The sequence below is a fragment of the Tiliqua scincoides genome, chromosome 9, assembly GCF_035046505.1.
Source record: "Tiliqua scincoides isolate rTilSci1 chromosome 9, rTilSci1.hap2, whole genome shotgun sequence".
Classification (NCBI taxonomy): Eukaryota; Metazoa; Chordata; class Lepidosauria; order Squamata; family Scincidae; genus Tiliqua; species Tiliqua scincoides.
The window spans coordinates 12,502,165-12,519,772 of record NC_089829.1 but is presented as its reverse complement, the minus strand read 5'-3'; the positions used below and the strand labels follow the sequence as shown (position 1 = coordinate 12,519,772).

Sequence of the window (17,608 nt, the reverse complement as noted above, 5' to 3'; positions counted from 1 at the left end):
ATGGCCACTCATACTGGACTTTATCCAACTAAGATTCTCCAAGAAGAAAGACTGTCATCTCTTTCGACTTAAGCCATGTTTATTCTTAATGACTATGGAGAAGCCAAGCCAGAACAGCTGGACAACATCATTCCTCCACGGCAGGCCCATGAACTCTAGCTGATATCCCCTGCCAGTTGTCCCCCCTCCCCCCACTTCATCTTATTAAACATTTCCAGGAAAGATCAGTTGCAAGGACTCTGTGCTTGGGAAGCCTCCTTGATACACACTCTTCCCACATCACCCCAGTCTCTGTGGTATACTGGTTTAAAACCCGAATAATCCTCAAGCCCGAGACCATTAAGTTCCCGGTTCCCAAAGAGAGCCTACAGGCAGCCTGCATCCCAGCGCAAGGTGACTTCGGCAATTGTGGAGTTAACTTGTTTTGTCTTCAACACACTCTGACCTCTGACATCTCCCCACTTGCATACATCTGCTAAAATGACAGTAATTAAGACCAGATGACAAACTAGCCTGATCCAGGGAAGATAATCTAGAACAGGGGTGCTCACACTTTTTTGGCTCGAGAGCTACTTTGAAACCCAGCAAGGCCCGGAGATCTACCGGGGGGAAGGAAGCGTCTGACAGACACCCCCTTTGATGTATGGAGCCCCTGCTGGACCAGGTCAGATGAGGCCCACCAAGTCCAGCTTCCCCTCCCGCCGCCGCCCACTTTAGCTCCTGCTCTTCCGGCATGCAGCTTCCGCCGCCCACTTTAGCTCCTGCTCTTCCGGCATGCAGCGCCACGAAACTGATGAAACTGACTAGAGTCTAGTCAGTTTTGTTGCTGCATGCCTGAAGAGCAGCTAAAGTGTCAGTTTCAGTGTCAGTTTAGTGTCAGCTAAATATGTCAGTTTCGTCTAGTCACTAGACGAAACTGACATATTAACAGTTTGGAGAGACAGGGCTCGGCGATCTACTCATTTTCCCTCGTGATCTACCGGTAGATCGCGATCCACCTATTGAGCACCCCTGATCTAGAATGAAGACCAAAGCTAGAAAACTTTAGAGAACGTTGAGCAGAAACTCTACTAGATTGTTTCTGAAGTCAAGGGTTCAATTCAGACCAGTCCTGGCCAAAGACTTCCAGATGCCCGAGACACCATGTCCACTCCCTTTACCCAATGATGTGCCAGCCTCTCCTTCTCCCCCTCTCCAATGCTCTAGCTCAGCACTCCTCTAACCTCCACACTTCCTCTTGATCTCCCTCTGTGTGTCTCTTCTAACCTGCACGGCTGTGAGACTGCGCAGCTCAGCACTGAGCTCCATGCACCTTGGAGCTCAGGGTTCCTGCTGGGTCCTCCCTAATTAGTTGCAACCGCTTCAGGGGGCATTCCAAGGCGCAAGGAGGCCTGCAGGGCGGCCACAGACTCATCGCACCCTCCAGAAAGCCATGACAACCCCCAGGTAGGAGGAAACATTTTCCCCCCCTGGGGCGATACAAGTGCAGAAATGCCATCAACACCATTGCGATGTTGCCACCTGCCTTAAGGGAGTAGTGACCATTTTCTAGCTGGGGCATTGTGACATTTAATTTAATTTAAGAAGTTTATATTCTGCCTTTCCCAGGCCGAAGGTGGCTTACAGAGTTTTACAATCAAGTACAAAATGTCACAAGTAAAAAAAAAAACACCAAATAAGGCATTAAAACAGTAATTTTAACATTGTATGGTGAAAAACAATATAAATACAGAGCAAAAAAAAAAAAATTAAAGGAAAAGAGGAAAGAACTCAATGAGCCAATGGAGAACCGATGAGTTCAGAGAGGGAATCAAGTCACCATAGTATATTAGAGATATAGAGGGCAAAAATTCACTTTCTATCTAAATGCCTGATGAAACAGGAATGATTTGAAGCTTCACCAAAAAGCCACGAAAGAGGAAGTTGTTCTCAATTCATCTGGGAGGGCATTCCACAATTGTGGTGCCACCACAGAGAAGGTCTCCCCTAAGATGCCACCCCCTCACTTGGGACAAAGGCAGCACTTGTAGGAGAGCTCCTTCAGCTGACCTAAGAGGGCAGGCTGGAATGTATGGAAGGAGGCAGTTTTTCAGGTAGCCTGGACCCAGGTCATGGAGGGCCATAAGGTTAGAACTAGCACCTTGAATTGGGACTGGAAGCATATGGGCAGCCAATGCAGCTGCAGCAGCAGTGGTCCAGATGAGCCAGAACGTCTGGCCCCCATTACCACCTGGGCTGCTGCATTCTGCACTAATTGCAGTTTCTGAATTGTTTTAGCAGGTAGCCCCACATACAGCGCATTGCAGTAGTCCAGCCTTGAGGTTACTAAAGCATGGGTCACCATAGCCAGGTCCGAACATCCCAGTTTAGGAACTGCTGTCCTACAAGGACCACTGGTCCCATCTTCCTTTTCCAGTCTAAGGAGTGGAACAAGAAGCGCAGTGGAGGCAAGCAGGCAAACAGAGAAGAGCACCCTGCACCAATCTGTCACCGGATGCAAGAGTTTCAGTTGACCTCATGAGTGGACCAGCCTCAATTCAGACTCAGAAAGCTGAAAGTCCTAAATGGTCATTTCTCCCCACCTGACCTGGAGATCGTTCTTTCCTCACCTCATCTAGAGATCTCAGGAATTGTACCTAGGATCTTCTGCACACAGAACAGGTGGTTTATCACCACACCCACTAGCATCCCTCTTAAGATGTGCTAAAGCACTCCTGGCTATATAAGATATACATCTATATGTGATGAACTCCTACCTTATTTCTTCCAGGGCTGCGAGCTCCGTGCACGCTGGCTTCTTCTGATGGTGGTTTCAGGGTGACAACCATTTTGGATGCCTCTGATTCCTCACTACTCCCCAGGCCCTTCATGGCAGCCCGGTATGACATACTGCGCAGATTGCGCTTCAGTGTACCCCCGCCATCCATATCATCTGTGTCCTCAGAAGAGATGCTGGGGGCCGACATGCGCTTAGGGTCCCATCGGGCGGCCTCCTTGTTCACGACGGGTCCTGAAAAGCTCTGGTGGCGAGAGGGGGCCTTGGCTTTGGGTCCTTCAGCCAGGCCTCTGGGGATGAGCTGCTGGGTGCCCACCTTGAGGGCAGCTGGACTTTCAGTGCTGAGAACAATTCGCCGTGGTCCAGTGGGAGGCGGAGAGTGCTCCGCCAAAAATGCAGCATTGTCCAAGGCTGCCACAGAGCCACACTTTCCATGCGGGGTCACTGTACTGGTGCCAATGTGCAGATCCGAGTTAAGCTGATGCTCCAGGAGAAGGGCCTGGTTGGCCAAGGAGGCATTTGAATGGCGTTGCGACATGATGCAATGAATTTTCCGGTGCTCTGAGAACACTGAGAGAGAAAAGACAGAACGGACTCAATTTTAGCAGACAGTGTAAACACATAGGAGAGGCTCCAAGGCAAGCCAATAAACCAGAATGCCTGAAGGAGCCATCATAAGAGGACCAACAAAGGCAATTCCGTTTCATTAAGGTCTTGCTCAGTGTCTGGCCCAGATGCGTGTAACACATGCACAGGAATCTTGAAGCATGTCTGCATTTTGGGACCACTTCAATACACCGTTAACTTGGACAGAGGAGCTCAATCGGTGGCATTAATTCTGTAGCTACAATCTTCCAAGATAGCAGGATACATGTGGTGCATGCATTCTCTCTCTCTCTCTCACTCACTCACACTTATCTTCAACTTGTCATGTCCAGCACCTACCTACAATCCCAACTCCAACATGGAACTGACCTGCAAGAGCTCAACAGGCGAGAGGAGTGAACAAGCAAAAGGCTCCTTCTCTTATCCAAGCAGCATGCACCACTACTATGCAGTTCTGCCCTTTCTTTCCTCCCAGGCCAATGGGAAAAAGCATCCTGGTACTACAGTGCACCCATTTGGAAAGACAGAACAAGGAAGCAGGGCCAAATCAAAACAGAGAACAGAGCAAGGGCTACAGCCACAAAGGGCAGGTGGATAGCTAAGGCACCCCCTCCAAAGTCAATGGTTCCGATGGCATTAACATCTACAGATCCTAGCCCCGGCCAGCACTCAGACTGTACGAGCCTGAGACTCAGAACGAAATAGCACAGTTGCAATCTGCTTCTGGAACTTGCAACACACCTGCTGAAGATCTCTGCACCCCACACCTACCTGCCAACCAAGGATGAATGAAAAGGAGGCGATGTTTGCCCACAAGAGTGTGCACTGTTCTGTCTTTGAGCTCCAGCGCTCACATTTTTGGACAAGTTAGTGTCCCATACTAAGTGAAGTTCAGAGGCAGGGCTTCCGTTACAGAGGTGTCTAAATTCTTGTGCCAGATAAGTTGGAGAACAAAAAAAAAAAATCCCTCCTTCCTGAGAACATTGCAAAGTTAACACAAAGGTCAGGGCAGCTTTTTGTCTAACGCAAAAAAAAAAAAAAAAGCAGTCTGACCAGTCAGGTTGGTTTGTAAAGATTGCCTCTTGCTGGAATTCCTCTCCAGTTCTCCAAGGCAGGGATACAATATCTATTCTTAATCTCCCCACCACCACCACCACGGGCCTTCCCCCAAATATCTCCATGAAGCTTTCCACCTGGAAGGTCCGGGGGGGGGGGGGGATACAAGGCCAGAATGCTTTTGTGTATCCAATAGGAAGCAATATGAATTTGCTCCAGGGCTTTACTTTTAAACACAATTCTTAAAATCAGCTAAATACTAAAAAGCACCTGGAGAAACACTCTCACCAAGCCTCACAATGCCCTAATAATCCATGCCATGCGGCCGGCACTGAATGGTGCACCCTACTCTAAAAATAATTATTTATAACTATATATACAACAACAACTTTGCACTTGGCCTTTCAACAGTTGCAGGTGCCACCATGAGCTTAAATGGTGCCGCATAAGCCACCAGTTGTAGCCACGTGGCTACATCCAGTTATGGAAAAGGCTTCAGGAGTCAACCTCGAGGCAAAATCCGGAGCCGGAGTCCCTGAGGCAGTTCGTGGCTGAACACAGTCACGTTCTGGCAACTCCTGCGACGCCGCTGGAACCAACCGTATTGGCCTCTGCCTTTCCATTGGACCATTCCAGCGACGTGGAGAGGGGGGATTTGCTGCATGGGTAACAGCCTATCCTCCATACCTACTTTACCCAGGCTTCGCGCACTGGAGAGGACACTGTTCCAGAACCACCATTCAGAGCATGACACCATAGTCTGCCAAGACTGAAGAATGCCAACAACAAGCCACCAGCATGACAGACACACCTTTTAAAGCCCAAGAACATAGAATACCAAATGCTGCCCCCTTACTCAATGATAGGCCAGCTTCTGCTCCTCCCACCCTCCAATGCTGTAGCCCAGCATTCTTGCCGCCCCTCCCCCGCCCACAATTTTTCTTCCCTACTCTCTCCTTCTTCCTTTCCTAACCCAGGGAATGGAAGGAGATGGAGGACCAGAGGAGGCAAGTAGTCCGAGATGGGCACCCCCTACCAACCTGCTTGCCTGAGGCGACCACTTCAGTTGGCCTCATGGATGGGCCAGCCCTGCTCTTAGGAACAATGGCCTTTACTCCTGGCAGCAGAGCATCCTTCCCAGCAGCTGCCGCATTCTGTCAGGTCCCTCTGGAATAGGGAACTCTCTTCTTGCTCCTTTCACTATATAAACTGCTCTGAGAATTCTGGCTGTTAGGGAATATGGATGAATTTTAGAAGGGACTTTTGGCACTAAAACAGTGATAGGGCGGGGGAGAGAAGAGAGCTCAGTTCCAAGAAAAGAAATGGGAAAGATCAAGCAGGTATATTGGGGGAAGCTGTAGCTCAGTGGTGTTAATGTCTGCCTTGGCTGCACAAGGTCCCCAAGTCAATCTGTGCCACGTTTTCCAGGCAGGGCTAGGGAAAACCCACACTCTCCCTCTTAAATCTCCATCTTTGGAGAAGCCACAACTAGCCAGTGAAGACAATGCAAAGCTAAATGGATCAATGGTCTAATGTAATGGGTCCCAAACTTTTTCAACTGGAGGCTCCCTTGACCTACTGGGACATTAGCTGTGGCTTGCCATTAGGGCTACAGTCCTATACATTGTACAGGGTTGCGGGGTTTCCACAAGGATTCCATGGCGCCCTTGGCTGGTTTCTGTGGCTCCCTGGGGAGCCTCAGCTCACAGTTTGGGAACCACTGGCCTAATGCTTCAGGATCACAGGATCAAATGCTTCTCTACTGAAACAGGCATGTCTCTGCATGTAGAAATCTAGCTTGGCAGGGAAAACCTTCTTCTCCCCTGATGTGCTAGATTTCTATAGGCAGCGATGAGGGACAATTATATAACAGCATTTGATCTCCCTCTGAAATGCTATAGGCCAAACAGGCATGCATCAGCCGAAAGAATTAGACATGCGCTAGATTGTTCTTTTGTGTTTACTTTCCTTACAACCCACACTATTGCACGCTATCTGGTATGCAAGGTACATCGCTTTCTCTTATTCTTCCCAGCTCTAACGTTGCAGCAGGAACACCCTTTGATTTCTCGGCAGGCAGGTCTGGGCACAGTCAAGGTAGGACCTGAGAACGATCACGCCCAGATTAGGAAAACAGATAGCAGAAAGTTTTGTATAGAAAACCAAACCTGACTGAAGCATTGAGAGATGGTGTAGTAAAGTGGCTAGCAGCACAAGTCTATGTGTGCCTACTCAAAAGGAAGTTCCATTAAGCAATGGGACTTACTCCGAGGTAAGCGTATTGCCGCCTAAGAGCCTGTGCTGAAAAATTGGAACTTCCCTGGGTCAAATGCTGCCTCTGGCATGAACCTGGTTAGATAGCCTGAGGCAAGCCATTCCTTCCCCAGCCTCAGTCTTGCCCTTCTGCAGTATGGGGATAATAGTACTCACCATACAAATATAGTAATCTTAACATTTTATATCAGCAATATCTTTGGGGGGGGGGGGGAGGAGGTACCCTTATCTACCCAAGTTCAAATCTGCAAACAATTCTATTTCAGCATTGCCCCAGTCACTATTTTATATAGGATTTACTTTCTTCCCAATCATCTATTTGTCTTTGTTTGCCTGTTGTAACTTCAGTTGTCCTTACTGACCTCTTTGGATTAAATTGTCACAGGATGGACTTTTTTGTTGTGCATTGTTTTGTGATTTCTATACAAGCCACCTTAACAACAACAACGAAGACTAGATTTACACATGAGCTAAGCAAGCTACAGTTCACGGCCTCACCTTCTCAGGGGCCTCTAAAAATACAGAAGTTTCAAGTTTGACATCATCTGTCAAAACGATAAATCTTCCCTATGAATATAATGTCTGAACAGTTCCATTCTCTTTGTCCTTTCTATTAGAATTATGATTTTTTGGGGGGGAGGATTGACATTATGGGATGGACTGTTATAGGTTTGACGTAGCTTAGGGCACCGGCATAGCTTAGGGCAGGAGTGCTCACACTTTTTTGGCTCGAGAGCTACTTTGAAACCCAGCAAGGCCCGGAGATCTACCAGAGTTTTTTTTTACAATGTTCGCGCCATCATAACATATAACATTTATGTATACAATGTATGTTGGTGTACCTTGAGCCCCACTGAGTATAACAGGACTTACTCCTGAGTAGACATGCCTAGGATTAGGCTGTGAGGCTGCAATCCTAGCCTCACTTACCTGGGAGTAAGCCCCATTGAGTACAATGGGCCTTACTCCTGGCGTTTCCTCCAGAGGCACCTGAAGGGGGGGGTCGGCACTCCGCGATCTACTCATTTTGTCTCGCGATCAACCGGTAGATCGCGATCCACCTATTGAGCACCCCTGGCTTAGGGCATGGAAAAGGCTTCAGGAGTCAACCTCGAGGCAAAATCCGGAGCCGGAGTCCCTGAGGCAGTTCATGGCTGAACACAGTCACGTTCTGGCAACTCCTGCGCTGCTTCTGGAACCAACCGTATTGGCCTCTGCCTTTCCGTTGGACCATTTCAGCGACGTGGAGAGGGGGGATTTGCTGCATGGGTAACAGTCTATCCTCCATATCTACCTTACCCAGGCTTCACGCGCTGGAGAGGACACTCCCTTCCAGAACACTATTCAGAGCGCAATACCATAGTCTTCCGAGACTGAAGGATGCCAACTAAGGGCACCGGCATGGCTTAATTCAGCCCTAAAAGTAACGCTTAAATAGCACTTGTAGTGTACACATTAATTACTTTGATGTGGTCCTTACAGCACTATAAGGCAGCCATTTTCAGCCACTGTGCCGTGTCACACTGGTGTGCAGAGAATGGTCTGCAGGTGTGCCACGGGAGTTTGGGGAAGGGTCATTTATCAGTAGGGCCGTTGGGGGATGTGCAACAGCATGGTGTGCCTTGTCAAATGTCCAAAAACTGATGGTGTGCCTTGGCAATTTTAGTACCTTGTCAGTGTGCCCTGATACAAAAAAGGTTGAAATCACTGCTATAAGGTCCGTATTTTTCTCCCCATACTGCAGGCTGGGAAAACTGAGGCCAAGAGAGAGCGGCTTGCCTAAGGCCACTTAGCAAGTGCACAGCAGAAGTGAGATTCAAACCAGCAGGGTATCCCAATGGGTAGCTCCTATTGTAGATACACTTACTAGGGAATAAGACCCACTGAATATTGTGCAACTTCCTTGCAAGTAAGCATATTTAGGATTGCGCGGTAAGCCTCTCTACCAGCTTTCAATCAGGACAGCAATACCAAACACAGGCATGCACGTTTGAAAATAAATTAAAAATACAGGATATGCACCTCCAATCCTCTGCATACTTCCTGAGAGTCAGCCCTGTTAAACTGTGGGGTTAATGCAGGAACAAAGACACAAAGAAATTGGTTCCACATGATGTTAATGCGCCTAGATTTCAATTTTTCAATTTAAGTCAACCAGCAAGCTCCAAAGCTGAGCGGAGTGGAAATTCAAACCCAGTTCTTTCTGGTCCAAGGCACACTGACATGTTGCTAAAGTTGTTAAGGCACACCATCAGTTTTTTCTTAACTGACAAGGCACATCATGCTGCTAGCAGTGGGCTCACATCTCCCAATGGCCCTGCTAATAAACGACCCTCCCCCCTAAAGTCCTGCGGCACACTTACAAACCATTTGTGGCACACCAGTATGCAGCAGTGCAGTGGTTGAAAATCACTGCTCTAACCACTACACCACACCACCACAGGCAAAATTTTGCTGAACCAGACCAAAACTAAACATTGTTATATGGTTATTTTCCCAGAAAGAGTTCAACATTGATGACAAGTTCATGTCAAGTTCATGTTAGGTCACTTTTTAAAAAAAGAACTTCTGGCATCATATTTCAGCGCCTTACACCACAATCCTATGCAGTGGTGTAGCTAATGAAAGTGTAGCCCGATGCCAAGTACAAAATGACGCCCTGGAAGTGACATCACTTCTGGAAGTGACATCACACCCAGACTTTTAAAAAGTGAAAAATGGGATGGTGGCATAGCTAAGGCATCTGCTACCCGGGGTCAAAGAAGATTTTGGAGCCTCCCCTTCCACAATGAAATCAAATTTAATTTATTAATAAATAAATAAAATGTTTTCTAATTAATTGGCCTTAACTTTTGATAGAATACAGATTTTCAAGCATGGTTTATTTCCTTGTATTCGGCATCAAATTACCTTTTCAATGATATATAACATGATGGTATTATACATACCCTGGTTTTCACAATTTTGGTCATTAGTGTCACGCTCAGCTAATGCTCTTTAGTTAATGCTTGTTTCCTGGTGCAATTGCTACCCCCTGCACACCCTTAGCTATGCCACTGACCCTATGCATGTCCTACACAGAACTAAGTTCCACTGTGTTCGATGGGCTTATTCAATCATATTGCAATATATATATGATTGCAATGAGATTCTCTGTCGAGTAAGGAAATGGGCCACTCCTAACCAGGTCCACCCAGCAGGCAGAGCATAACTAGAAGCCCCAACGCCCAAGGCAGTGATGTCATGATATCACGTGACATCACTTCCACATTCTGGGGGGGGAGGGTTGTGAAGCTGCCAGCACCACCAGCGCTACCTCCATCTCTGGGGAGAACCTGGAAGTGACTGCCTTGTACCCCCTTGATACAACACCTGGGATAGGTACCCCCCAGGCTCTGTCCTAGTCACTGGCGTCACTAGGGTTCGTGTCACCATGCAGTGGGCGGGGCAACACCCCAGGTGGTGGGCGTGGTAATGTACCATCACTCTGCCCCCACTGGTTTTTTGGCTGTACCATTTGATAGAACAAAGATAGAACATATTCTGCATGAAATTACACATTGATTGATATATGATGGTATAATTCTTCCAAATTATGATTTTAGTGATTTTGGTCACTAGTGATGTCACACACACCCCAGGGTGTCAACTTACTTATCTGAGCAACTTATTGCAGCAGTTCTAAAACTTTAAGCACTGGGACCCACTTTTTAGAATGACAATCTGTCCAAGACCCACCAGAAGTGATGTCATGGTGGAAGTGACATCATCAGGCAAATCAAAATAAATAAGTATAAATAATTAAAGTAAAACAAATAAATAAGCAGAAGCCAGCCCTGTTCCACCAATGAATTTCCTCTGTAGCCTGCCTGCTACAAAAATCATAAGGTTTTCAGCCCTACCCAGTGCCCAGTTCAATTTAAGAACTTCTGTTTAAACCAGATCACTGTCAGGATCCACCTGGCTTTGCAAGTCTCAAAAAGGTTCACCTTATCAGCTGAAGTCTCTGTTTTGATCCTTTTTGGTGGAGGGGGGGTGGCTGCCTTCTGGATCACTTGTTTAGCTCCAGGTGCAAAGGATCAGGACCATTCTGGTAGACTTGCACTCTCGTTCACCTGATCTTCCACACCAGCCAAGGCACATTTGCTTACTCGGGAGTAAACTCAACCGTGAGGCTTAGTTTCACTTTCCATAGGGCTCAATACATTCATCTGCTTGAAGGGAGGGACTTTCTTCTCAGGTGTTTTTTGGGGCAACATTCATTGGATCAGGACCATTCTGGTGTTACTGGATTCCACTCAGCCTGCCCTTTCCAATGGACTAATGCAAGTTCGCCTACTCACGAGTAAAGGCACGATATGGCTCACTTTCCATAGGGATCTATGCATTTTTCTCCAGGTTTTTGGCCATAACTTTTGATAGAAAGGAGATATTTCACCCTGGGATTCTGCATTGCATTCCGCTCGAAATTCCGCATCCAACAGTATATAATATGATGGGTTACTCCGAACCACTGTTATTTTAGCACGTCACCCCCCCTGTGCACGTCACCCCCCTATGCGGCCCGCACCCCCCTAGCGAAGCCACTGATCCAAGTTACAGCTCAGCCAGCAGGAAGTCTATTTTATGCCAATGGACTTTGCTGACAAAAAACTTTGCTCTGGGTTGTCACCTCCCAGATCAGTTCCTACAGACGGATATGATCCTAGCCAGATTTACTCAGAAGTAACTCGCACCCCCAAGCTCCACTGCATTTACGCCCAATGGAGCCTACCTAAGATTACAGCCTAAGGCTGCACTCCAATACTAAAGCTACTTAACAGGGTTGTAAACATGCATGACATTTAAGCTGGGTTTACTATCTATGGGAGTTCCCTTCCATAGTGTCTAGGATCTGGCTGGAGCCCTTAAGCACACCTACTTGGAAGTGAGCTCACTTGAATTTTAATGGGTTTCTGAGGGCCCAATCCTATCCAACTTTCCAGCTCCAGTGCAGCCCTGAGGTAAGGGAACAAATGTTCCCATACCTCAAGGAGGCTTCTGTGTCTGCCTCCCCACCACAGGATGCAGTGCATGCCCCACTGGCACAGCTGCACCGGCACTGGAAAACTGGATAGGATTGGGCCCTAAGTCAACCTGGGTAAGAGTGGGCACCCAATGAATCAGGGCTGCAATCCTATGCACTCTTTCCTGGGAATAAGACCTACTGAACCCAATGGGGTTTGCTTCTCAGTAGACATGCACAGGACCCTTAACCCTTACTATTGAGTTACTACGACGGTGAGAGAGGGTGCAGCTGCAACCTTATGAGTATATGTGGGGTGAGGGGGGATGGATTCCCAGAAAACTCAAACGCTTGATCCAAAAGGATTAAGCCACATTCCTTTCCCCAGTCTCCAGACTGAAAGAGGAGGTGGGTGGATTTGAGGACCCCCCCCCTTGCAAAGAACACACACACACAAAAGTGCCCCCCAATAAACGAGTGGGGCGAATCGCCCTTTGCCAAGTCATCCACCCCCTAAACTTCCCAGCGTGCGCCCCTCTCCAAAGCCCACACCCCACCTCACCAAATGCGCCCCTCTCCTCTCCTGGGGGGTGGGCGAGCTCCCCACTCAGCTGCGGGCCACGGACATCGCCTCGACCTGGCAGGAAGACGCAAGTGCTGCGGGAGTAGGTGCCGCCGCCCGAGAGCGAAGTCCAGGGCGTGCGATCGCCCCCACGGAGCGCCCAGGAAGCTCCACCCGGGGGTGGGAAGGAGGCGCCTGGGATCAAATGGCACCTGAGCTTCCTCCTCCGACCAAGAAGCAGCGCACACACCGGATGGGGGGGGGGGAATTCCCTTGCAAAGTCCTCTCCGAGCTCAGCCAGCCCCCAATCTCACCAGCCCGGGCAGGCTGACATCAGGCTCTGGGGGGACTTCTGGTCAGAGGCTGCTCGACGAGGGCTGCAGGTTCTACCTGCGTTCAGTGGACTTTGCTCCCAGGTGAACGGCTGGCGGTCTGAGGTGGCAGGCTGGAACGCAACTCACCTGGGAGTCAGGCTCGTTGAACCTGCCGGAGCTGGCATCCTTAACTCTGATGGGAAAGAACGTGGAAAATGTGGAGATCTCCTTTCAAGCAAGGGTGGGCAAACTTTCCACTTTAGGGATCCTGGAGCTTTAACCATTGAATAGCAGAGGGAAGTTCAACAGGTTGTCAGCTCACAGCTGCACCTGCTGAAACTCCTGCTCCAACACAATGGTTAAAGGTCCAGGATCCCTAAAGTGGAAAGTTTGCCCACCCTTGCTTTAAAAAGGGGGGGGGGAATGCCCTGGAGCTTACAACACAATCTTATGCAGGCCTCCTCAGAAGCATGTCCTCTTGCAGTGTTTCTCAAACACTAGGTGGGTTGTGAACCAATTTCAGGTGGGTCCCCATTCATTTTAATATTTTATTTTTAATAGATTAGGCTTGATGCTATCATGGTATGTGACGGCATTTGGGGAAATGTTACAGACCTGTACTTTTAGCAAGCTGCTATGTATATTCTTTTAACAATGATAGTCAATGGGACTTACTCTTGGGTAAGTGTGGGTAGGACTGCAGCCTAGGATTGTAAACAATTTTCCTGCTTGATGATGTCACTTCCCGTCATGACATCACTTTCAGTGGGTCCTGACAGATTCTCATTCTAAAAAGTGGGTCCCAGTGCTAAATGTGTGAGAATCACTGCCCTATTGTGTTCAAGGAGCCTTACTCCCAGGAAAGTGTGTGTAGAATTGCAGCCTTAGCGCACTCAGGGATATACCAGGTACTTTCCTTGCAGTTGTAATTTGCCATTAAAAACCAAGTTAAGGCTGCAATCCAATGCATGCTTTCCTGGGAGTCAGCCCCATTGAACTCAGTGGGACTTACTTATCTGAGCAGACACACATAGGATTGGGCTATTAGGGATAGGACTGGATAGGAAAATTGGATAGGACTGGGTTCTTAGTCTCTAGTCCCATGTACTGATTAGAGATATTAGGGAAACCACAAGGCAGGATTCTATCCATAAGAAGTATACCTGCCCCATGGGTATACCACCCACCCACCTCGCCTTTCAGTACTCTGGCTAATGAGAGAAACTGGACAGAATTGGATCAAATCTGTATTTAGTTGTTGTTGTTGTTGGCAACCTTCAGTCTCGAGAGACTCTGGTATCGCGCTCTGAAAGGTGGTTTTGGAACATCGTCTAGTGTGGCTGAAAAGGCCAATTCGGGAGTGACAATCCCTTCCACAATGGGAGCAAGTGCAGTCTGTCCCTGGTCTGTCTCCCGGCTATGGGCCTTCCTTCTTTGCCTCAGACTGATGACCAAGTGTCTCTTCAAACTGGGAAAGGCCATGCTGCACAGCCTGCCTCCAAGCGGGCCGCTCAGAGGCCAGGGTTTCCCACTTGTTGAGGTCCACTCCTAAGGCCTTCAGATGCCTCTTGCAGATGTCCTTGTATCGCAGCTGTGGTCTACCTGTAGGGCGCTTTCCTTGCACGAGTTCTCCATAGAGGAGATCCTTTGGGATCCGGCCATCATCCATTCTCACAACATGACCGAGCCAACGCAGGCATCTCTGTTTCAGCAGTGCATACATGCTAGGGATTCCAGCACGTTCCAGGACTGTGTTGTTAGGAACTTTGTCCTGCCAGGTGATGTCGAGAATGCGTCGGAGGCAGCGCATGTGGAAAGCGTTCAGTTTCCTCTCCTGTTGTGAGCGAAGAGTCCATGACTCGCTGCAGTACAGAAGTGTACTCAGGACGCAAGCTCTGTAGACCTGGATCTTGGTATGTTCTGTCAGCTTCTTGTTGGACCAGACTCTCTTTGTGAGTCTGGAAAACGTGGTAGCTGCTTTACCGATCCTTCTGTTTAGTTCGGTATCGAGAGAAAGAGTGTCAGAGATCATTGAGCCAAGGTACACAAAGTCATGGACAACCTCCAGTTCATGTGCAGAGATTGTAATGCAGGGAGGTGAGTCCACATCCTGAACCATGACCTGTGTTTTCTTCAGGCTGATTGTCAGTCCAAAATCTTGGCAGGCCTTGCTAAAACGATCCATGAGCTGCTGGAGATCTTTGGCAGAGTGGGTAGTGACAGCTGCATCGTTGGCAAAGAGGAAGTCACGCAGACATTTCAGCTGGACTTTGGACTTTGCTCTCAGTCTGGAGAGGTTGAAGAGCTTTCCATCTGATCTGGTCCAGAGATAGATGCCTTCTGTTGCGGTTCCAAAGGCATGCTTCAGCAGGACAGCGAAGAAAATCCCAAATAAGGTTGGTGCAAGAACACAGCCCTGCTTCACGCCGCTTCGGATGTCAAAGGGGTCTGATGTGGAGCCATCAAAGACAACAGTGCCCTTCATGTCCTTGTGGAAGGATCTGATGATGCTGAGGAGCCTGGGTGGACATCCAATCTTGGGGAGAATCTTGAAGAGGCCATCCCTGCTGACCAGGTCGAAGGCCTTCGTGAGATCTATGAAGGCTATAAAGAGTGGCTGTCGCTGTTCCCTGCATTTCTCCTGCAGTTGTCTAAGGGAGAATACCATATCAGTGGTGGACCTGTTGGCTCGGAATCCGCTCTGTGATTCTGGATAAACGCTCTCTGCAAGTACCTGGAGCCTCTTTAGTGCAACTCGGGCAAACAACTTTCCTACAACGCTAAGGAGAGAGATGCCACGGTAGTTGTTGCAGTCACCCCTTTTGCCTTTGTTCTTGTACAGCGTGATGATGTTCTTGTACAGCGTGATGCTAGGGATTCCAGCTGTATTTAGTACAGCTTAAATATTAAATTAATGTTTACTACAGTTGAAGTTCACACATTAAATTTGACTGCCGCACACCAATTCTCTCCAATTATTCCAATATGCTCTTCAACTCCAGTTAAAATACTATGGCTGCAATCCTATCCTCACTTTCCTGGGAGTAAGTCCCATTGAAGACAATAGGGCTTACTTCTGAGTAGACCTGCTTGTGCCCTAAATTTCTGATCACAGGGCTGAAGAGACCTGCATAGCATCAAGACTATGCACACCTAAGTTTTGGGGATCTTTGGTTTCTCCAACGCTCTTCTACAAGCAAAGCCCTTCATTTTGCTGTTGTAGAGCGCCCTCTGGTGGCTGCCTCTGCTCACTGCAGTTCTCAAGAAAGAATGTAAACCTGCTTGCTTTCTCTCTTATATAGATTTAAGTGAATTATATGCTCCATTTCTATTAGTATATTATTGCATAACTACATTTCATGATTACAAAAACTTTTATCCTTTTTCCCTCCTCCAAAACATGCCCTCTAAACAGTTTGCACAGCAAACAAATTGAAGGGAAGTTTCTGTGTCTCAAAGGTGCTTCCAGCTGAAAAAAGAGAGACACCAGCCATGATCCCGTGGGAGGGATATGATGCTGGGATGCATAGGGGCCCTTGCTAAATATAAGAGAGCCACCAGTTTAAAAGGTGCCTTTCTACCCAAGTTAGCAGAGAAATGCTACTCTTATAGTGGATTTTGCATGTCCAGCTTCCCTGGAAGGTAGATAAACATAAGGCTACAATCCTATGAGCACTTAACTGGGAGCAAGTTCCATTAAATTCAATGGGATTAACTTCTGAGTGGACATGCATAGGCTGTCCATACATTGAAGCAGCATTCAGATGAAGATCAATGACTGCTTGCGCTAATTTAAGTTCTTCTTGGTGGTGAGATGGGAGGCTGCCTTGTGCTGGGACAAGCCAGCAGTGGTGTGACCCAGAGCTCCACCTGATGTCTTGGGTCTGCCACCATATCTGCACAATTACAAAAAAGAAAATGCCATCACTTGCAGGAAGTGCAGGACTTCTGCTTTGATTTGAAATGGCTTTCTAAATGAAGGAGTTGCTGCATTTGCACAGAGTCTTTGTCAATCCAACTGAAGGTCCTGCACTACAGAGTTTGAAGAAACCTTATGAATAACAAGGTAAGGGGTGGGTGGTCCAGACTCTGCAGTCTTTTAGGGGGCAAAAAGCAAATTAGTGTGGGTTGCATCCACAGCAGGGTTGAGGGAGGTGGTGGCAGCAATTTCAGGTGAAGGTACCCTGAATCCACTGCCTTCTCACCCCTTGCAAAACAGCCACTGATGAAACCCCACATCACCTTGCCTGGGTCAATCTATTGGGTACATCTGGTTTGGTGTTGTGTGCATGGACTCTCTGGGGTTTGTGAAAGGGATTGTTCTCAGACCTATCTGGAGACTGAAATTGGGACCTTCTAAATGCCAAACTGCAGTTTGACCATTAAAAAACAGTCTCATGCCTTAAGTTGCTCTGTATTTCTGTTATCTGAATTTTGGGAGCTGCTTCCAACCAAGCCAAAGCCTTGGTCCATCTAGTCAAGGATCGTCAACACTGACTGGCAGCATCTCTCCAGGGTTTCATAGAAGGGAGTCTTTTCCCAGCTCTCCAAGGATATGCCAAAGATTGAGGGTCCAGTCCTATCCAACTTTCCAGCACCAGTGCAACCACAACGCAGCCCTGAGATAGCAGAACAAACATTCCCTTACCTTGAGGAGGCCTCCGTGACTACCTCTCCACCTCAGGAAGCATTGCATGCCCCATTGACGCTGCTGCATCGGTACTAGAAAATTGGATAGAATTGGGCCCTGAATCTGGAACCATAAATGTTCTGCCACTGAGCTACAGCTCATTGTTCATTGATGGATGCAGTGACAAGGAGGACTTTTGGAAATGACATTGGCAAGAAGTTTTTCTCTGATCCTCGAAGATATGTTTCAGCCCTGGAGGCAGATGAATTTTAAGTGGGCATTCTCCTCCTCTCCACAATGGCCCTCTTTTTCACACCCTCATTATGCCAGGGCACATCATACTCCCCACCCCCCCCCCAGTCTTAATGGCTGCATTCATCCATCC

The 17,608-nt window shown here is 48.0% G+C and overlaps 1 protein-coding gene across 1 annotated transcript in view; it reads right to left on the bottom strand.

The window, feature by feature from the left end:
• The window catches only part of ARHGEF16 (Rho guanine nucleotide exchange factor 16), a 36,777-nt gene extending 33,463 nt beyond the window's left edge, over window positions 1-3,314 (bottom strand). Inside the window, exon 1 of the mRNA XM_066637421.1 lies at window positions 2,757-3,314. Coding sequence (XP_066493518.1) covers window positions 2,757-3,314 — 558 coding nt within the window. The remainder of the gene's footprint in view (window positions 1-2,756) is intronic.
• Window positions 3,315-17,608: the final 14,294 nt, after the last annotated feature.